This window comes from Lynx rufus, unplaced genomic scaffold (assembly GCF_022079265.1).
Source record: "Lynx rufus isolate CCGP_SWC_20201006 ecotype Redwood Valley unplaced genomic scaffold, mLynRuf1.p SCAF_48, whole genome shotgun sequence".
NCBI classification, from domain to species: Eukaryota; Metazoa; Chordata; class Mammalia; order Carnivora; family Felidae; genus Lynx; species Lynx rufus.
The window spans coordinates 132,373-155,678 of NW_025814865.1; the positions used below are offsets into that span (position 1 = coordinate 132,373).

Consider the following 23,306-nt stretch of genomic DNA (forward strand, 5'->3'; position numbering starts at 1 on the left):
TTCCACTGTTTACATTTAAAGTAATTATTGACAGAGATACCTGGGTGGCTTAATCATTTAAATATCTGATTCTTGATCTCCTCTCAGGTTTTGGACATAGTCATGAGTGCAAGCCCTGCATTGGTCTCTGAGCTTGACATGAAGCCTATTTTACTTATGAGCTACGTAACTAAGTTATTGATACCTTTGTGTCTGTTGCTATTTTTATTAGTTTCTTGATTTTTTTTTTTTAGTTTTTCTCTGTTTCTGTTTTCTTGTCTTGTGCTCTTTGTGATTGGCGAATTTTGTAGTGCTATATTTGCCTTTCTTTTCTCTTTATGTTTTGTGTAGCTCTCACAGGTTTGTAGTTTGTGGTTACAAAGAGGTGTACCTATAAGGTCCTATGTAAGTAGAAGTCTGTATTAATTTTATAGTCATTTAAGTTGAAACACATTAATTTTTTTTTTATTTTTACCTGTCTCTTACCTTTTTACTTATCCTGCATATTTTCTATACACGTTGTCATATGTTATGTGTTTTAATTCAGTGTCTACTTATAGCTGTTATTTTTCTCACTGAAAGAAGTCTGCTTAACGTTTCTCTTATGGCTGGCGTTGTGGTAATAAACTCATTTGTTTGGCAAATTCTGTCACTCCTTCAAATCCAAATTATAATCTTGCTGGGTAAAGTATTCTTGATCGTAGATGTTTTGTTTTGATTTCCCTTCAGCACTTTGACTATATCATGCCACTACTTCATGGCCTGAAAAACCTGTTGAAAAATCTGCTGGTTAGCCTTGTTAGTTTTCCCTATGTTATAGGTAACTTTTCATTTCTGTATTGCTGCTTTGGACATTTTCGCTTTATCTTTAATTTTTGATATTTCAATTATTATGTGTGTGGTATAGAGCTTCTTTGGTTCATCTTTGTGTGAGCCTTTTGGATTTGGAACCTGTTTAATTCCTTATGTTAGAAAATGTTTCTGGTATTATTTTGCTCAAGTAAGATTAATACACCGCTCTCTCACATTCTTCTCTGAAACCCCAATAATGTAAATGTGTGTTCCCTTGATATTGTCCATCCAAGATATATCTTAATCTATACTCATTTTTAAAATCTTCTATCTTTTTGCTGTTCAGCCTGAATGTTTTCCATTACTTTCTTAGATCACTGATACATTCTCCTAACTCCTCTGATCTACTGTTGATTCCCTGTCATGTTTTTGTTTTTTAGTTTCATTTATTGTATTCTTCACTTTTGATTGCCTCTCTTTAATATTTTCTATCTCCTTACCGAGTCTCACTGAAATCTTTCATTCTTCTTTTGCAGCACCATGAGAATCTTTATGATCATTACTTTAAATGCTTTCTCAGGCATATTGCTTTTCTCCATTTCATTTGGTTGTTCTTCTGAAATTTTGTTGTTCATTCTGTTGGATGACGTTTCTCTGTCTTCCCATTCTGCTTGACTTTCTGTGTTTGTTTTTTGTATTTGGTGGAACAACCACTTCTTTTATTTATTTATTTTTTTTCTTTTGAACAGTTACCTCTAATCTTGAAGAAATGGTCTTCTGTATAGTTGTCCTTCATGTAGACTGTGTAGTTGGTGACTTTTGCTGGCTGGCTAGAGCTATAATTTGCATGATTTGTAGTGGCACCCCAAAAGAACTATCGTAGCTGATTTGGTCACAGATCCGTGTGGCCTCTCGGCTCTCCACACACTGGGTGTCCTCACAGAACAGCAAAAACTAAAGTGGGTCAAAGCCAGGTGTCCTATGGCTCTACAACCAGAGGGCTCCTTAGCATGATAGCTGAATATGAAGTAGGTGTTATTTGGAATGTAGCAGGACCCTCTGTATTAAATACACCCTCACAAGACAGCTGAATTTGAGATTGCGTCCTAGGGAATCTGTGCAGGGGATGCCTTCGCAGTTCTGCTGTAGCTAAAGCATTGTACAGGCAGGCCATGATGTTCTTGAGCTCTCAGCACAGAGGGTGCCCTAGTCAGATTGCTGAAACTAAATTGGGGTGGGGGATATTCTACACACAGAAGGTACTTTGGCAGGATCACTGAAGTGATGTAAACTTGAGTATGCCAGGACTTTTCCACACAGACGGTGTACTATTATGGTGCCTGGAACTGATGCTGGCACAGGCTGAGGTTCTGGGGCACTTTGTGCTTAATGGGACAGCTGGACCTGTAGCAGACATTAACCTGAGAGGTCCCAGAGTGCCCCCGCCACCAGTAATTCCCTTGAAATCCATTTGAAGTGTAAGTGGTGCATGTCCTGGAGTATTCAGTGGTGCTTTGCTACATACAGTTTCACCTTTTCATGAAGTCTAGAAGTGTAGGAAGAATTAGCCAGGAATATTCCAATATTCCTTTTGTAGGATGGCTGGGACTGGTATGGGTTGTTTCCCTGGGGCTCACTCAGGCAACAGACTAGCTAGCGTACCCTGACAGCACTGTTCTGTGCTCTCAAGATGGAGGGGGAGTATAGAGCATATCTGTCAAGCTCTCCTACCCAGAGAAAATTCTAGTAGGTCCACTTGCTATTTGGAGGAGTTCTAAGGGTGGTTCTCTAGTGCTCGTTGCTCTTTTAAACCACTGGATTTTAATTTTGTTTTTGTTTTTGTGTTTTAAAATACCCAAGTGTGACTATGTCTGGAAATAGACTAGTTTAGACCTGGAGTTTGCTAAAGCAGTAGGCTTGTTATGACATCCCTACTCATCTCTGGTTTGCACTTTCAAAGTGGGATGTAAACCATGTTTCTGTCCAGTTTCTCTGACCCAGAAGGAGTTTTAGCAAGTCCTCTGCCATTTGGCAGGGTTCTAGGGCTGTCTCTGTTATAAACTAGTTGTTGTTTAAAACTGCAGCTGTGTTCTGTGCCCAAAGAGGTTCTGTTTAATTTTCCCTTTCCCCAACAAGGGATGAGGATGCTTGAAGAAACCCCATGCCTCTCTTTGAGAGTCCTTTCTCTGTTTGGTGTTACAAGGCCAAAAAACAATATCAAAGCCTAGTATTGAGGAGAACAAGCCTTATTTGTAATGGCCACAGAATGGAAAAGTGAGAACTGAGTTCTCAAGTCAACTTCTCTTTTATGGTGAATTTGGGGTAGAATTTTATATCTATGTTTCTTGGAAACATTTTTCTAGATGTGTGTTTTGAGGCAGGGGAACAAAAGCAAAAATAAACTATTGGGACGTCATCAAACTAACAAGATTTTGCAAAGCTACTGACTGGGAGAAGTAACTTATAAACATTCATATATTTGTTAATGATATGCACAGTAAGGGGTTAATATCTAAAGTATGTAAAGTAAAAGTATGTAAGGCATTATACAACTCAAACTCTACAACTCAACACCAAAAAAGCAAATAATACAGATAAAAAATGAGCAGAAGAACATTTTTCCAAAGAAGACATACAGATGATTAACAAACACATGAAAAGTCTGAACTTCAGTCATCATCAGGGAAGTGCAAATCAAAACCAAAAATCAATTAGAGATCACTTCTTACCTGTCAGAATGGGTAAAATCAAACACACAAGAAACAACAAATATTGACAACGATGTGGGAAAAAGAGAATGCTCAGGCAGTGTTGATAGAAATGCAAACATACATCCATTATGGAATTTCCTCAAAAAATTAAAAATACAATTACTCAAGGAGGCATGGAAGGTGGTGTAGGAGGATGCTGGGCACACCTCGTCTTGCTGATCATTTAGATTCCACCGATTTCTGCCCAAATAACCCAGAAAACCACCAGAAGACCGCAGAATGGCCTCGCCAGAGCCAAGCATAGACAAGAGGCCCACAGAAGAGGGTAGGAAGGGCAGAGAGGCAGTGCGCATTACAGGGCCTGGCGGGAAGGAGCTGGGGTGGTGGAGGGGCAGCTCGCCCAGCGAGGTAGAGCCCCCGAAGTCTGCCATGCAAAAGCAGAAAAGTCAGAATCTGTGATTTCTGACAGCCAGTGGAACTTCACATCTGGAATGTTAAAAGTCAACAGCTCTGCTCTCGGAGAGTGGGGAGGACGAGAGGACGCTGGGAGGGAGAGTTGTTGAGGCCCAGAAGACAGAGCTGAGCTTGGCCTGAGAACAAAGGTGGTGGCCAGCACCATTTCCCTATTCCCATCCCCCAGATGAAATTCCAGAGGAAACCAGTTCGCGTCACCGAACTTGATTGCACCGCGCAAAAAGCCCAACGCTGTGCTTCTGTGGATCCATCCCTCCAGTGGGCCTGCCTCCATTCCAGTGCTGCAGGGCCCCTCCTCTTGGGACCACCAATGGCAAAACCAGCTTAGCCTGTCCCTTCTGCTCTTTGTGAACGTTGCAGATCCACCCCCGCTAATGCATCCTTGGCCAGATTCCATAGAACCCGCACCACAAGCCTGGCAGTGTGCAAGTAGCTCAGACAGGAGCTGGACAGCTCACTGGACAAGTAGCCTAGGCAGTAGCAAGACACACCACTGCACAATGAATACTACCCCTGGGACAGAGGAAGATAAAGAACACACCAGTCTGACCGTGGCCCAAGTGGTGGGCTGGGGGCAGACTTCAGGTCTGACTGTGGCCCCACCCACCAAAAGTTACTCCGGACAGCACAGGGTAAGTTCCGTGAAATTTTGAACTAACGCAGGAACTACCCACAATGACAAAACGGAAGTACTCTCTTCAAAAGAAACTCAGGAAGGAGTGACAGCTAACAAGTTGATCAAAAACTGATTTAAGCAATATAACTGAACAAGAACTTAGAATAATAGTCATAAAATGAATCACTGGGCTTAAAAAAAGCATAGAATACATCAGAGAATCTATTGCCACAGAGATCAAGGGACTAAGAAATAGTCATGAAGAACTAAAAAGTGGTATAAATGAGGTGCAAAATAAAATGGAGGCGGCCATAGCATGGATTCAAGCTGGAGAGGAGACAATAGGTGAATTAGAAGATAAAAATATGGAAAAAGTGGAAGCTGAGGAAAAAAAAATCCAGGAGTATGAGGGGAGAATTAGAGAAGTAAGTGATGCAATCAAATGGAACAATATCCCTTCGTAGGAATTCCAGAAGAAGGGGGGGGGGGGGGGCTGAAGGTGTACTTGAACAAATGATAGCTGAGAACTTCCCTGATCTGAGGAAGGAAAAAGGCACTGAAATCCAAGAGGCACAGAGAACTCCCTTCAGATGTAACTTGAATTGATCTTCTGCATGACTTATCATAGTGAAACTGGCAAAACACAAGGATAAAGAGAAAATTCTGAGAGCACCTAGGGATAAACGGGCCTTAACATACAAAGGTAGACACATAAGAGTAGTAGTAGACCTATCTACTGAAACTTGGCCGGCCAGAAAGCAATGACGGGAAATCTTCAATGTGGGGAACAGAAAAAATATGCCTCAAGAATCCGTTATCCAGCAAGTCTGTCATTCAGAATAGAAGGAGAGAGAAAGGCTTTCCCAAGCAAACAAAAACTGAAGGAACTCATCTTCACCAAACCAGCCCTGCAAGAGATCCTCAGGGGGACTCTGTGAGTGAAATGTTGAGCAAGGACCACAAAGTCCCAGAGACATCACTACAAGCATGAAACCTACAGACGTAACAGTGACCCTACACCCATATCTTTCAAGATTAACGCTGAATGTAAATGGACTAAGTGCTCCGACAAAAAGACGTAGAGTATCAGAATGGATAAAAAAACAAGACTCATCTATTTGCTGTCTACAAGAGACTCATTTTAGACCTGAGGACACCTCCAGATTGAAAGTGAGGGGATGCAGAACTACCTATCATGCTACTGGAAGACAAAATAAAGCTGGAATAGCCATACGTATATCAGACAAACTAGACTTTAAATTAAAGGCTGTAACAAGAGATGAAGAAGGCCATTGTATAATAATTACAGGGTCTATTCTTCAGGAAGAGCTAACAATTATAAGTGTCTACGGACTGAATTTGGAAGCCCCCAATTACATAAAACAGGGAATCACAAACATAAGCAAACTTATTGATAAGAAAGTGGTAATTTCAGGGGACCTTAATACCCCACTTACAACAATGGATAGATCATCTAGACACAGGATCCATAAAGAAACGAGGGCCCTGAATGATACATTGGATCAGATATACTTGACAGATATATTTAGATCTCTGCATTCCAAACCAACAGAATATAGGTTCTTCTCGAATGCACACGGAACATTGTCCAAGTTAGATCACTTACTGGGTCACAAAACAGCCCTTCATAAGTATAAAAGAATTGAGATCATACCATGCATACTTTCAGACCACAAGGCTATGCAACGTGACATCAACCACAGTTGAAAGTCTGGAAAACTGCCAAAGGCATGGAGGTTAAAGAACACCCTACTAAAGAATGAATGGGTCAACTAGGCAATTGGAAAAGGAATTGGAAAATATATGGAAACAAATGAAATAAAAATGCAATCCAACGCTTTGGGATGCAGCGAAGGCAGTCCTGAGAGGAAAATACATTGCAATCCAGGCCTATCTCAAGAAACAAGAAAAATCCGCAATACAAAGTCTAATAGCACACCTAAAGGAAATAGAAGCAGAATAGCAAAGACACCCCAAACCCAGCAGCAGAAGAGAAAGTATAAAGATCAGAGCAGATATAAACAATATAGAATCTCAAAAAACTGTAGAGCAGATCAATGCAAACAAGAGTTGGTTTTTGAAAAAATAAACAAAATTGATAAGTCTCTAGCCAGGCGTCTCAAAAAGAAAAGAGAGATGACCCAAATAGATACAATCATGAATGAAAATGGAATCATTACAACCAATCCTTCAAATACAAGCAGTCATCTGGGAATACTATGAAAAATTATATGGCAACAAACTGGATAACCTGGAAGAAACAGACAAAGTCCTAAGCACCCACACACTTCCAAAACTCAAACGGGAAGAAATAGAAAACTTGAACAGACCCATAACCGGTGAAGAAATTCGGTGAGTTATCAAAAATCTCCCAACAAATAAGAATCCAGGACCAGATGGCTTCCCTGGGGAATTAACCAGACATGTAAAGCAGAGATAATACCTATCCTTCTCAAGCTTTTCCAAAAAATAAGGAGGGAAAACTTCCAGACTCATTCTATAAAGCCAGCAATACGTTGATTCCCCAACCAGAGACCCAGCAAAAAAAAAGAGAACAACAAACCAATATCCCTGATGAATAAGGATGCAGAAATTCTCAACAAGATACCAGCAAGTTGAATTCAACAGCATGTAAAAAGAATTTGCCATGATCAGGTGGGATTCATTCCTGGGCCACAGGACTGGTTCAACATTTGCAAGTCAATCAGTGTGATACATTTCATTAACAAAAGAAAAGAAAAGAACCATATGATCCTGTCAATCGATGCAGAAAAAGCATTTGACAGAATTCAGCATCTTTTCTTAATACAAACCCTCAAGAATGTCGGGATAGAAGGAACATACTTAAACTTCATAAAAGCCATTTATGAAAAGCCCTAAGCTAATATCATCCGTAGTGGGGAAAGGCTGAGACCTTTCCCCCCTGAGATCAGGAACATAACACGGATGTTCAGTCTCACCACTGTTGTTTAACATAATGTTGGAAACGCTAGCATCAGCAATCAGACAACAAAAAGAAATCAAAGGTATCAAAATTGGCAAAGATGAAGTCAAGCTTTCACTTTCCCCAGATGACATATTATACGTGGAAAACCTGATAGACTCCACCAAAAGTCTCCTAGAACTGACAGATGAATTCAGCAAAGTCGCAGGAAACAAAATTAATGTACAGAAATCTGTTGCAGTCTTGTACAGTAATAATGAAGCAACAGAACGACAAATAAAGAAACTATCCCATTCACGATTGTAGCAAGAAGCATAAAATATCTAGGAATAAACCTAACCAAAGATGTAAAAGATGTGTATGCTGAAAACTGCAGGAAGCTTATGAAGGATATTGAAGAAGATACAAAGAAATGGAAAAACATGCCATGCTCATGGGTTGGTAGAATAAATATTATTAAAATGTCAATACTACCCAAAGCGATCTACACATTCAATGCAATCCCAATCAAAATTGCACCAGCATTCTTCTCAAAGCTACAACAAAGGATCCTAAAAATGTATGGAACCACAAATTACCCCAAATACTATAGTAATATTAAAGAAGATAACCAAAGTGGGAGCCATCACAATCCCAGACTTTAGCCTCTATTACAAAGCTGTAATCATGAAGAGAGTAGGGTATTGGCACAAAAACAGATACTTAGACCAATGGAAGACAATAGAGACTCCAGAATTAGACCCAAAAAAGTACGGCCAACTAATCTTTGACAAAGCAGGAAAGGATATCCAATGGAAAAAAGACAGTTTTTTAAACAAATGTTGCTGGGAGAACTCGACAGCAGCATGCAGAAGTATGAAACTAGGACAGTTTCTTACACCATTCACAAAAATAAACTCAAATTGGATGAAGGACCTGAATGTGAGACAGGACACCATCCAAACCCTGGATGAAAAAGCAGGCAACAACTTCTTTGACCTCGGCTGCAGCAATTTCTTACTCTACATGTCTCTAAAGACAAGGGAATTAAAAGCAAAAATGAACTATTGGGACTTCATCAAAATAACAAGCTTCTGCAATGCAAAGGAAACAATCAACAAAACTAAAAGGCAACCGAGAGAAATATTTGCAAATGATGTGTTGGAGAAAGGGTTAGTATCTAAGTCTATAAAGAACTTACAAACTCCACACCCAAAAAAAACAAATAATCCAGTGAAGAAATGGGCAGAAAACGTGAATAGACACTTTTCCAATGAAGAAATCCAGATGGCCAACAGGCACATGAGAAGATGCTTAACATCACTCCTCATCAGGGAAATACAAATCAAAACCACACTGAGATATCACCTCACACCAGAGTGGCTAAAATGAACAAATCAGGAGACTATAGATGCTGGAGAGGATGTGGAGAAACGGGAGCCCACTTGCACTGTGGGGGGGAATGCACACTGGTGCAGCCACTCTGGAAACAGTGTGGAGGTTCCTCGTAAAATCAAACATAGATCTACGCTATGATCCAGCAACAGCACTGCTAGGAATTTACCGAAGGGATATAGGAGTGCTGATGCATAGGGGCACTTGTACCCCAATGTATATAGCAGCACTTTCAACAATAGCCAGATTTTTGAAAGAGCCTAAATGTCCATCAACTGATGAATGGATAAAGAATATGTGGCTTATATACACAATGGAATACTACAGGGCAGTGAGAACGAATGAAATATGGCCTTTTGTAGCAACTGAGATAGAACATGGAACATCGATAGAACTGGAGAGTGTTATGCTAAGTGAAATAAGTCATACAGGAAAGACGGATACTATATGTTTTCACTCTTATGTGGATCCAGAGAAAGTTAACAGAAGACCGTGGGGGGGGGGGAGGGGAAGGAAAAATAAAGTTAGAGAGGGAGGGAGCCAAACCATAAGACACTCTTAAAAACTGAGAATAAACTGAGGGTTGATCGGGGTGGAAGGGAGAGGAATGTGGGTGGTGGGCATTGGGGAGGGCACCTGTGGGGATGAACACTGGGTGTTGTATGGAAATCAATTTGACAATAAATTTCATATTAAAAAATAACAAAATGAAATAAAATTACTACATGAACTAGGAATTCCAGTGTTGTCTTTACCCTACGAATTCAGAAAGATTTATGCACCTCTGTGTTTATTTATGTTTATTTCTGCATTATTTACAACAGTCAAGATACAGAAGCATCTTGAGGATCCATCAATAGATGAATGGGTAATGATGTGACACACATAAACACCTACACGTGAATGTTATTCTGCCATAAAAAAGAACGAAATTTTTGCCATTGCAACCATATAAACAGAGCTAGAGCATAAAATGTTAACGTGAAATAAGAAAAACGTGAAATAAGAGAAAGACAAATACCATACGATTTCCACAAGTTATATGAGGAATTCAGGATACAAAGCAAATGAACAAAGAAAAAAAGAGATTCTTCATCAGAGAGAATATTCTGATGGTTACCAGTGAACAGTTCAGTGGAAGAATGGGTGAAATCAGTGAAGGGTAAAAGGAGTACACTTACTGTGATGAGCACTGAGTAGTGTATATAGAATTGTTGAATCGTTATGCAATACACCTGAGACTAATTTAACACTGTGTTAGTTATACTGGAATTTTAAAGAATTACAGATAAAATTAAAAAAAAATTCCCCTTGATTTCTTCTTTAGTCCATAGTTTGTTTTTTTTTTTTCCTTAAGGAATGTGTAGCTAATTTCCTATCTATTTGTAAGTTTGCAAGCTTTCCAGTTGTGGATATATTGTTAATAATCATTGTGATCAAATAAGTACTTGATATTTCAGTCTTAACTAAATTTGCTAAAATGTGTTTGTGGTCTATCATATCGTCCTGAAAAATATTCTATATGTATTTGAAAGAAATGTGTAATATACTACTATGGATGGAATGTGTTTTTCAAGGTCAGGGTTTTCCTCTCAGTGTTCTGTTTGTATGATTTATTCACTGCTGGAAGTGGTTTTGAAGTGCACACTATTATTATTTATTATATCTTATTCTCTGTTTTCCATCATTATCAATTTTTCCCTTCAGATCTCTATTTACATAATATATGTAAATGATCTGATCAATCTTGAATGTGTATATATTTATCAATGTTGTATCTTCGTAATGACTTGTCTACTTTATCATTATCTGACAGTGACCATATTGGCTTATTCTGTGTTGCTTGGTATTAATATAGCCACTTTGTCTTTCTTTTGGATTCCTGTGTATGGAATAACTCCACTTAATATTGTATCTAAGTCTTTAAAATGAATGGAATCTCTTGAATGCAGAAAATAATTGGGTCTTATTTTCAATCTCTTCCACTTTGTAGATTCGAAAATTCAATCCATCTATATGCTGTTTATTGATACATACTAACTAATGCCATCTTGTTCATTGTTTCTGGTAGTCCTATAGTACCATTGATCCGTTTTTCATCTGTTACTGTCTTACCTTTGAGAATGGGTGATTTTTTACAGTTACATTGTCTGATTTTCTCTCCTTTGTGAAACTAGTGTGGGTTTTTGATTAGTAGTTAATGGGCTAATATAAAACGTCTTGTAGATGTAACAGTAGATAATTCTATTGACAGTAACTTAATTAGCATAAAACACTACGTGTTTAATCTGTCTTACTTTACAGTCATCTGTCACAGATTACTCATTTGAATGGTAATTATTACAAAATTACAGTCACTGAAGTTATTTTTTTAATTTAAATTTTAGTTAACATGCAGTGCAATATTGGTTTCAGGAGTAAAATTCAGTGATTTATAAACAACACCCAGTGCTCATCACAACTTCCATTTTAATACCCATCACCCATCTAGCCCATCTCCCACCCACATCCCTCCATCAACCCTCAGTTTGTTCTCTATGATTACATTTCTAGTGATTTGTTTCCCTGTCTTCTCTTTCTCCCCACCTTCCCATCTGGTCTTCTTTTCTTTCTGAAAATCTACATATGAGTGAAATCATATGGTCTGTCTTTCTCAGAATTATTTCACTTAGCATAATACCTTCTAAGTAATATTCCATTGTACATATATACTACATCTGGTTTTTTTTTTTTTTAGTTTAAATGTTTATTTTTCAGAGAGAGAGAGAGAGAGAAAGCGCACAAGCAGGTGAAGGCCAGAGACAGAATGAGACACAGAATCTTCAGGCTCCAAGGTGTCAGCACAGAGCCTGACATGGGGCTTGAACTCACGAGTTGTGAGATCATGACCTGAGCCAAAGTCTGACGCTTAACCAACTGAGCCATCCAGGCACATGTGTACCACATTTTCTTTATCCTTTCTTTCATCAGTCAGTGAAACTGACTTGGGCTTTCTCCCTAGTTTGGCTTTATAATGAGCTTGGCTATAAATATTAGGTTTCATGGACCCTTTGAATTTTTATTTTTGTATCCTTTGGGTAAATACCTCATAGTGCAATTGCTGTATTTTAGGGTAGTTCTATTTTTAGGTTTCTGAGGAGTTTCCATACTGTTCTCCAGAATGGCTACACAAGTTTGCTGTCCTACCAAGTGCAGGAGGGTAGTCCTTTGTCTGCATCTTCACCAACAGCCCTTGTTTCTTGTGTTAATTGTAGCCATTCTGACAGGTGTGAGGTGGTATCTCATTGTGGTTTTGATTTGTACTTCCCTGGTGATGAGAGATGTGGAACATCTTTTCATGAGTCTGTTCACCTTCTGGTTGTGATGTTTGAAAAGTTTGTATTGATGTCTTCTTCCCTTTCCTTAATTGAGTTGTTTGTTTTTTGGGTGTTGAGTTTGATGATTTCCTTATAGAGTTTGGATACTAACCCTCATCAGATATATTGTTTGCAACTATCCTCTCCTGTTCCATTGTTGTAGACTCTGGGTCTGGAGCTCTTTCTCGTCTAGCAAGAAAGCGGGATGCAGGATTAAAATATGAGAGATGGCTAATGTCAGGGAGAAGACAAGAGCCCTGATTAAGAGTCCTTGCTCCGTTTTTTTAGGATCTGAAGGCTTAGAAGCATTGTAATGGGCATACACAAAGAGACAATGAGACTGTTAACATTAACTCATGGACATGACGAAAAGGGGGTTTTGAAGATCTGTGGGGTTAGGGGTATGGGCGAATACAAAACAAAACCCTGGCGCCCTGTGGCCAGGCAGAAGGTTGTTTTACAGCAAACATGAGACATCGCCTCTGTTTACCTAAACTGGCTTAGGGGACAAGAAAGAGCATGCTACCTCAAGGTCAACAAGGCACCTTTGTTTTGCTAATTAGCTCTGGTCTGGGCAGCTTCACCTCCCAGTGATTTATCTCCCTATTTACCTGTTTACCTAGTTTACCTAATTTGGTCCTTCCTTCCTGAGAAAACAACTTTGTGCTATAGTACTAAATTGGGGGGCGTTTCTGCCCTGTATACCTAATCTTGTTTACCTCATATACCTTTGTTCTATATTTGGCCTTTGCCTCACCCTGTGTGTACCGGGGGCTTAGCCCCACCCTCCCTATGCTAATTACCTAATCTTATTTACCCAGACTTGGGTGTCAGCATCCTATAGCTTTATAATTCTTTATGCCTTGTTAATCCATCAGTGCAAGCCCAGGGAATTCCTAAGCTTATTCCCCAGGTTCCATAAGCTTCCTTTTAGTTTTGTTGATTGTTCCCTTTTGCTCTGCACAACCTTTTTATCTTGATGAACTCCCATTAATTAGTTCCGGTTTGTTTTGTTTCCCTTCCCTCCCCTCCCCTCCCCTCCCCTCCCCTCCCCTCCCCTCCCCTCCCCCTCCCCTCCCCTCCCCTCCCCTCCCCCTTCCCTCCCCTCCCCTCCCCTCCCCTTCCCTTTCCAGTTGTCCCAACCCCATTTGTTGCAGGGACTGTCTTTTTTCCATTGGATATTCTTTTCTGTTTTGTCAAAGACGAGTTAATCATATAATTGTGGGTCTCTTTCTGGGTTTTCTGTTCTATTTTGTTGATACACATGTCTGTATTTTGCGCCAGTACCATACTCTCTTGATGACAAAAACTTTGTAATCTTGAAATCTGGAATTGTGATACCTCCAGTTTTGTTTTCCTTTTTCAGGATTGCTTTGGCTATCTGGGGAATTTTCTAGTTTTATTTCTGGTGTTTTTGAGAATAGCAGTTCTGACAGGTGTGAGGAGATACGTCATTGTGGTTCTGATTTTCATTTCCCTGATGATCATTGATGTTGAGCCTTTTTTCCTGTGTCTCTTAACCATCTGAATTTCTTCTTTGAAGAGATATCTGTTCATGCCCTCTACCCTGTTTTTAGTTGGATTGATTGTTTGCATGTTTGTGGATACTGAGTTGTGTGAGTTCTTTATGTATTTTAGCTATTAATCATTTACAGTTCTATCACTTGCAAATATGTAAATTCCCTGAATCAGTACGATGTCTTTTTATTTTGTTGGTGGGGTTTTGGTTGTTGTTTGTGTTTTTAGGTGTTTGTTTTTTTTTCTTTTTTGTTTTTTGTTTTTTGGTTTTTTTTTTGTTTTTTTTGCCATGGAAAAGACTTTCAGTTTGATTTGGTTTTTTGTTTATTTTTGTTTTTTGTTCACTTTTCTGAGGAGACAGATCAAATATATATATATACACACACATTGCTAAGAACGATGTCAGGGATTCACTACCTGGTTTTCTACTAGTAGTTTCCAGTCTTATACTTAACTCATTAATCCCCCTTTAGTTTATCTTGTATATGATGTAAGCAAGGAGTCCAGTTTCAACTTTATTTGCAAGTAGCTGTTGAGTTTTCCCAACAACATTTGTTGAAGAGCCAGTCTTTCCCCAGTGTTTATTCTTGCCTCCTTTGCCAAAGACTAATTTACCTGTGTTAAGATGGGTTTATCCCTGGACTGTGTATTCCATGTACCTGTTGTTGTGCTAGTACCACCCTACTTTGATAACGTATCCTTATAGTATAGTTGGAAATAAGAAAGCCTGATATCTCCAGCTTGTACTTCTTTCTCAAGATTTCTTTGATCATTCAAGGTCCTTTGTGGTTCCATATACATTTTAGGATGTTTTTCCCCTAGTTTTCTAGAAGATGCCATTGTTTTCAATAGAGATTGTACTGAATCTGTAGACTATTTTGGGTGGCCAGGATATTTTAATAATATTTTTTTTTCAGTCCAAATGCATGGTGTATCTTTCAATATATTTGTGTCATCATCAGTTTCATTTACCAATCTTACAGTTCCGTTCCTCTGCCCCCTTTTTAGTTGGATTGCTTTTTTTCATGCTTACATTTATTTTATTTGTGTTTCGTGTGCAATTGTCAGTGGATTGTTTTCTATTTTTTATAGTTAACTAATATTGTATAGAACATAACACTTAACCTGCTTGTAAATTGATTGAACTCATAACTTAGTTTTAATCATATTTTACTGGAGTCCTTAGGGTTTTCTCCATATAGTATCGTGTTGGTTAATGTAAATAGGGATAGTTTGCTTCTCTTATAATTTGATTGCCTGTGTTTCTTTTTCTTCTCTTATTGCTATGGCTAGGACTTCCAGTACTGTGTTAAGTAGTAGTGGTGAGAAGGCATTCTTGTCTTATTCCTGATCTTACAGGAATAAGTTTCACCATTCAATGTGATGTTAGCTGTGTGTTTGTAATTCATGGTCTTTATTATGTTGAGGTACATTTCTCTCTATCCACCTTGTTGAGAGTTTTGGGCACAAATAAGTTTTGGATTATATCAGATGCTTTTCCAGCCTTGTTGATATGATCATGATTTTTGCCACTCCTTTTTTTCTTTGTAGTCCATTTTAAAAATATTTTTCATCGCATTTATTTTAGAGAGAGAGAGAGAGTGGGGAGAAGATATAAGAAGAGAGAGAGAATCTTAACTCAACCAACTGAGACACCCACATGCCCCATCATGCATTTTCAGTGTGTTTTGTTACAGTGATTGATATGCAGACGTTGAACCACCCACCCTGAATCTCTTAAATAAATCGCACTTGATCTTTTTCTATGATTCTTTTAATGTATTGTTGCATTTGATTTGATAATATATTGTTGAGGATTTTTATATCTGTACTCATCAGGAATATTGGCCTATAATCCCTGTAACTTGACAGCAAAAAACAAGTGGATAGTCTTCAAAATATAACTTTTATTGAGTTGAGCTAAATCTAAAGAGAGGCAAAACACAAGTACAGTCTCACGTTAGCCTAAAAGGAAGTAACCTCTATACCTGTGGGTATGATGATATTTTAACATATTGCTAAAGGCTTGATAAAATTACTATGAGATATAAAATACATGGAAATGAAGACATAGTAGGAGTTCAGATTTATCCTACAGATCTCAATAAGTGAGAACTCAGAGGAAAGGTTACACAGAAACCAGAGAGAGCTCTCCCCTACAGAACAGCCTTAAAGAGACACACAAATTTCACTGCAAGAAATGCCTGGACTCTTCTTTTACAAATAAAATCCTAAACCACCAGGGGGAAACAATAAACATTTAACTTTTGACACAGTAAAGGGAAAATGTAAGAGAAAACTTCTCTTAACTATAAAGAAGTAGAAAAGTGTTGTACACTTAAAGACTTTTGAAGATATTTAGCAATTGCAGTGGGATAAAATGGAATAGAAGGGGCTACCTTCAAGACACAGGCACAAAAGGCTAACTTAAGTTTGACGGTGAGTCAGGAAACCAGAATGATCCCTTCTCCATCGCTGTGCTTTAGCAAGTGAAGAGTAAGACAAATGGCAGTGTTACTGCTGGGGGTAAAACAAACTGCTGGGGGAAAACAAAAGAATTGAGAGAGATACCCAGGAATGGAAGAGTCTTGGTAGAAGTCAAGGATTAACAGGAGACGTTAATTCCACCTCTATGGTAGAGCAAAACAAAGATAAAGTAAGTTTGGATGCAGTGAAATGGCTAAGACAGGTAGCATCACCTCTTCACTCAAGAGGAGAGGCAGAAAAAGCTGAAAAGCTCTACCATGGTAGAAAGGAAGCCAGATGAGACGGTGCCCAGCTTCCCTAGTTGTGCAAGACTTTGGTAAAGAAATCCATCTCTTTTCCTAGTAAAAGTAAGTTTTACCTATTTTGCAAATATTTTCAAAGAACCAGCTTGTTTCACTGATTGTCTATTTTATTCTTTATTGTGTTTGCCTCTGATCTTACTATTTCTTTCCTTCCACTGGCTTGAGTTTACTTTTCTTTTTCTGGTTTCTTATGTTATCAATTTGAGATCCCCCTCTCTCTGTTAGGTGTGCATTTATAGCTTTAAATTTCCCTTTGGGCACTGCTGTGCAGCATTCCACAGTTTTATTTTTGACTTTCTATTCTTTCTGATTCTTTTCTAAATATCTTCTATTTCCCCTGATGATTTAGGTTTTAGTCTATTGGATATTTAAGGGTCTGCTATTTATATCCCTGTCATTTTCTTGATTGATTGTAGAAAATATTTTTAGTGATTTTGCTCTCCTAAAATTTATTTTAAGTGACGTTTTTTGTCCTAACATATGGTTTGTTCTGGAAAACATCCCAAGTGACCTCACAAAACTGTATTATTGCTTTGTTACCTGGTGTACTTCTTTCCTTTTTTTAAAATTTTTTTAACGTTTATTTATTTTTGAGACAGAGAGAGACAGAGCATGAACGGGGAAGGGTCAGAGAGAGGGAGACACAGAATCTGAAACAGGCTCCAGGCTCTGGGCTGTCAGCAGAGAGCCCAACGCGGGGCTCGAACTCACGGACCGCGAGATCATGCCCCGAGCCGAAGTCGGCTGCTTAACCGACTGAGTCACCCAGGCGCCCCTCTTTTTTTTTTTTTTTTTTTTTTTTAAGAGAGAGTATAAGCAGCAGGAAGGGGCGAGGTAGACAGAAAGAGAGAGAGAGAGAATTTTAAGCAGGTTCCACATCCAGCATGGAACCAAAAGCCATAAATGTCAGTCTCAGGGTGAAAGGCAAGATCATGACCTGAACTGAAATCAAGTGTCAAGTGCTTAACCAACTGAGCCACCCAGGTGGACTCAACTTTGTTCCCTTTTTTATACATGAGTAATATTACAGCAATCCACTGATGGACATTTGGGTTATTTTGTTGCTTAGGGTGTTTTATATATGCCTACTAATCTATTTGCTTTTAGTGTTGTTTACATCTCCTATGTCTATATTAATCTTTTATCTAGATGTTCTGTGTATTATTGAAAGTGTGGTATTAAGTCTCGAATAATTATTTTCAAATATTTTCTCACTTAAATTCTGTCAGCATTTGTTTCATTTTATTTTGTGGCCCTTTAGTTGGGTATATATATGTTTAGGATTATTTTATTTTCCTGATGAATTGACCAATTCATCAATGTAAATATCCTTTGGTCTCTTGTAAGTTTTTTACTTACAATTGAATATATATGTGTGTATGCATCTATATGTGTGTATGTACTTACATTTATTTATCTATGTATTTATATATATATATAGATATATAGATATACATATATATATATCTACACATTATATCTGCATATGTATGTGTATGTATATAACTGTATATATGTTCCAATTCACAGACTCTTAACAATAGAAAAAACTAAAAAATATAAGAAATAAAAAGTAATCTCGATAACAAATAAAGAACTTGATGGGCGCCTGGGTGGCTCAGTCAGTTAAGCGTCTGACTTCGGCTCGGGTCATGATCTCACGGTCCGTGAGTTCGAGCCCTGCGTCGGGCTCTGTGCTGGCAGCTCATAGCCTGCAGCCTGTTTCACATTCTGTGTCTCCCTCTCTCTCTGCCCCTCCCTGTTCATGCTCTGTCTCTCTCTGTCTCAAAAATAAATAAACGTTAAGAATGGAACTTGAATAGATATTTCTTGAGAGAAGTTACTCAGATGGTCCACAAACATGTGAGAGAATGCTCATCATCATTGGTCTTCAAATGTACCTGAGTCAAAAGTACAGTGAGATTCCACATTACTCCCAGATGGCTTGAATTGACAAATCAGATACAAAGAGGTTTTTAAAAGAAATATGAATCCTGTGCATTTCTGGTGTGAATATATAGTATTGCAGCACCTGCGCAAAATAGTTTGAGATTTCTCAGTTAAACTCAGAGTGACCATTTGACTCAGCTATTCTCATTAACCATTAAAGAGAAAATAATATATGTCCACTGGAGCTTGTCACAAGAATTTCTTGCAGAATTATTTATAGTAGCCAAAATGGAAATAACCCAGATGTCCATCATTGGATAAATGGATAAGTAAATTGTATTGTACTCATACAATGAAATATTACTCATATATACAAAAGAAACAAAGTACCAATACATCCTTCAGTAAGAATTACCCTTCATTATGTATAAAAAGCATCATTTATGTGTATAGAAGTATTTTGTGTATAAAACCTTATGCTAAGTGACAGAAGGCAGACATAACAGGTCAGTTATAGTATACTCCTTTCCATATTATATTTGAAAAGTCATAAAATCCATACTTAAGAAGAGTAGTGGTAACCACATCATGAGTGAATGGGAAATGATGAATGATTACTTAATGTGCACAGGGTGTTTTCTTGAGTGGCAAAAATGTTTTGAAACTAGAGAGAGATAGTGGTTGCACAACATTGTGAGTATGCTTAAATGCTTCCAACTGTATATTAAAATTTTTAAACCATTTTAAAATTGTTAATTTTGTATTTTGTGATTCCACTTCAATAAAAAATGTATGTATGAATGGTAGAAGATAAACTAAGATACTTTTATTAGACAGTGTATTTAAAGCTTTACTGGTAAAACAGGAGTTGAGATCATCTTTAAAATGAGAAGTATGGGGGCGCCTGGGTGGCGCAGTTGGTTAAGCGTCCGACTTCAGCCAGGTCACGATCTCGCGGTGCGTGAGTTCGAGCCCCGTGTCAGGCTCTGGGCTGATGGCTCAGAGCCTGGAGCCTGTTTCTGATTCTGTGTCTCCCTCTCTCTCTGCCCCTCCCCCCGTTCATGCTCTGTCTCTCTCTGTCTCAAAAATAAATAAACGTTAAAAATAAAATAAAATAAAATAAAATGAGAAGTATGAAATGAGCATTTAAGAAAATATAATGATGAAAGCATACACAGAAAATGAAGTAGTAAAAATAAAGAAAATACTGACAAATTAAAAGTAAACAACTCTTGCTTTGAGAATTTGGAAGGCTTTATTTGGAATTTGGAACCCAGAAGGCAATTCAAAAGATTATATACTCCTGGAAACTCAGATGATTTGGAGGATCACTGTTGAAGGTTTAAGATATGAATGAAAAATATTTGCAGTTAGAAGTTCAAAAAAAAATTTTTTTTTATACAATATACTTATAGGGTGCCTGAGTGGCTCTGTCCATTAAGTGTCTGACTTCAGCTCAGGTCATGAGCTCATGGTTCCTGAGTTCAAACTCCCGGTAGGGCTCTGTGCTGACAGCTCAGAGCCTGGAGCCTGCTTAAGATTCTGTGTGTCTCCCTCTGTCCGCCCCTCCACCGCTTGCACTCTGTCTCTCGCATTGTCTCAAAAATAAATAAGCATTTTAAAAAATTCAAAAAAATAATCTACATACGAAAATTTAAAAAAAAAGCTTTGTTACACATATCCTTTTCTAATTGCCAGAAGTTAAAATAAGAAAAGTCTCTGAAATATATGATTTAATGTAAAGTAAAATAGAAAATAAAGCTTTAGCTTGAATAAATAGAATAATTAATAATGGAGTGATTTTATATGTACAAGATAAGCTTTACTTTGTATCTATGACATGACATTTAAATATGGTATCTTGAAACATACAGAATTGCAAGAGAGTGTTTATTACCACCGAAGTCATACAACTAACTTGTTTAAGAGAACTGCTCAAACCATAGCACAATGCTTTCCCCATTAATAGCTTTTCTGGCTAAACGGACTCTAAAATTGAGGATGACTTAATACAAACTTAAATCCAAAAAGTTTAGTATATAAAAGGTTTCCAATAGAAGCAAAAGTGAATTATGTATCGTTTCTGTTACTGTTCTGTTTTTACAAAAAGTCATCTTTTGAAACCTTTAATTTTCATAACAGTTTAATTATTATTGAAATTTTACGTGTTGTCATTTTATCTTTTAATTATTTTCATTAGGTAGAGGAACGTACCATCACCACACAGAGAGTTTTCCAAGATCGACGATATCAGATTGATGCTGCAATTGTTCGCATTATGAAGATAAGGAAAACACTTACCCACAGTGTACTTCTCTCAGAATTGTATAAGCAGCTAAAATTTACGCTACAGGTAAACAAATCTACCAAAAATCCAGTGGCATTGAGTACTTTTGAATAAAACCATAGGTTTATAAAGTAATTTCAAGTAAAAACGTATCTGTGATATGGAGTAAAAATTGTGAGTGTGATTATCACAGGACTTAGGTCCCTTTTTGTGTTATGGTTTACTGTATTAGGTTATTAAATTTTATCAATTTTATAAGTAAAAAGTTGTAACATTTTGAAAGGTAACACAAAAAAAAAGAAAAAGAAATTAGTCTCATGATCTATTTTAAGTATTTTCACTGTACCTCCATGGTTTAGATTCACTCCCTTGATGTATCTGCTTGATGAAATACAGTTAGAAGTTGCCTTTATTTGCACTGCTTATCAGCAAATACTTCACAATTCCTAGCAGAGTGGCCTTTGGTCTTACTATGATAGTCCTTTCTCTGTTTTTACGTCTTATAACGGTTGATCTTTGTGACATTATTAAATACTACAACCTAACAAATTATTAACAATATGTGGCAAATTACCGCTTACTTAACCATTTTCAAAAAGTCTTTTTAAGGACAATATGTAGCTATTTTGTCTGATTCTTATAGGTTAGACATTTTAATACATTTTTCTGCCATAATTATTAAAAATGTCAAGCCATTTGTTCGTATGTCATCATAAAATAAAATGAAAATTGTAGTTTTGTGTATCCTAAGTAATCAAAATAGAATTGCTACAAACACTTCGATTTCTAGTCTAATGTTTATGGCTTGGTTCCCAGAGCCTGTCAGCTATGATTTTTTTCAATCCTGCTTCGTCTCCTATCTTTCTCATTTTCTGACTCTTGTCAACTTTACATAACGTGTGTATCTCCACTTCCTCACGGAGGGTGATAATATTAACGACTTACTCAAATGTTACTAAGACAAAAGAGTTTCCTGAAGCATGTAGTAAGTGCTAAGGAATTATTAGCTGTAGCTGCTACTTTATCAATGTTGTACTCTTGATTTTTTAAATTTAAAAGCTGTTTTTTTCCTTGAGAAAAAAAAAAACAACTCTTCGAGTTCTCTGCAGTGCTCTACACATGGCTCAACTGGGGTGCTTATTATTTAGTAAATTATAGAATTACTTTCTTTAATGTGATTTCTAGTGAGTTCAATCCGTACACCATAACTAACCATGTGCATCATAGAAACATCAGTGCCTGAGGTATTGGCTGTCTTCTATATTTTAGAGCCTTCCTTATGTGGCATAGTTGATGAGTATAACTTCTTTTCATTAAAGAAATTGAAAGTATGATTTTTTTTACCAAGATGCATCCCAGATGCATTTTATTCTATTCTTTATGTATTAGTTGTACTTTATTCCTAGTTAGCACCTTTCTAATGTATTTCAGATTTGATTATAGTAATATTGTAGTTAAGAAATTTATTGTTTCCTGAAAATTACGAATAAGAAAAATATGAGATACAAAATGTGATGTATTTGGGATGAGAGTAGAAAATAAAATGCTGTGATTTCATTTTTATTAACATTAATAATTTATTTTGTAGCCTTCTGATCTGAAGACGAGAGTAGAATCTTTAATTGACAGAGACTACATGGAAAGAGATAAAGAAAATCCAAACAAGTACAAGTATATTGCATGAACTTCTGGCCTTACTATTTCTACTTATAGTAGTTGACTCATAGTCCTGTTAATTGACTAAAATATTCCACTGACACATGAATAAAAGCAGTGCATTAAAATACAAATGCAGAATTAAATTTTCATCAGCATTCTCAGTTAAAGTATGCCGTTTTCTGAATGACATGTATTTTTAATGTTGCTATTAAACTATACATAATGCTCTAAAACTCCCTGGGAAATTTCGTAATGTTTACTGTCTGTCCTTCATTTCAGTATATATTGATGACATGTAGTATGCATTAGTTTAATAAAGAATAAGTTTCATAAAAAGCAACATATATCCATAACTGTTTAAGTGTAAAATCGCACTGTGAATTATACATCTGGATGATTTAAACTCTATTTGAAATTAAGTATTAACGCCATTTATTTGTCCTTATATTGGTTTTGCTGTGTATTTGTCCTTATGTTGGTTTTTCGGTGTGAAATTAATCATATAACAATTTAATTTTAACATGTGTAAACCACGTTAAAATTTAACCTATAATGGAACCATCATTTTAGACATCTTAAAACATTTAGTTCAGCCATATAAATTTTTGTAGTCTTTATTTTTGAGAGAGAGAGAGAGAGAGAGAGAGGGAGAGAGAGAGACAGAAACAGAACGTGAGTGGGGATGGGCAGAGAGAGAGGGAGACACAGAATCAGAAGCAAGCTCCAGGCTCTGAGCTATCAGCACAACCATGATGAGGGGCTTAAACCCACGAACCCTGAGATCATGACCTGAGGTGAAGTCTGGCACTTAACCACCTGAGCCACTGAGATGCCCCAATGTCAGCTATATATTTAAACTTGTACTAAATATATATGTGTGTATATATATTTTTACA

General features: G+C 37.3%; 1 protein-coding gene across 1 annotated transcript in view; it reads left to right on the forward strand.

The window, feature by feature from the left end:
• LOC124525807 (cullin-4B-like) overlaps window positions 1-22,435 on the forward strand; it is a 120,230-nt gene extending 97,795 nt beyond the window's left edge. The window contains exons 19-20 of the mRNA XM_047098389.1: window positions 20,665-20,817; window positions 22,340-22,435. Coding sequence (XP_046954345.1) covers window positions 20,665-20,817; window positions 22,340-22,435 — 249 coding nt within the window. The remainder of the gene's footprint in view (window positions 1-20,664; window positions 20,818-22,339) is intronic.
• Window positions 22,436-23,306: the final 871 nt, after the last annotated feature.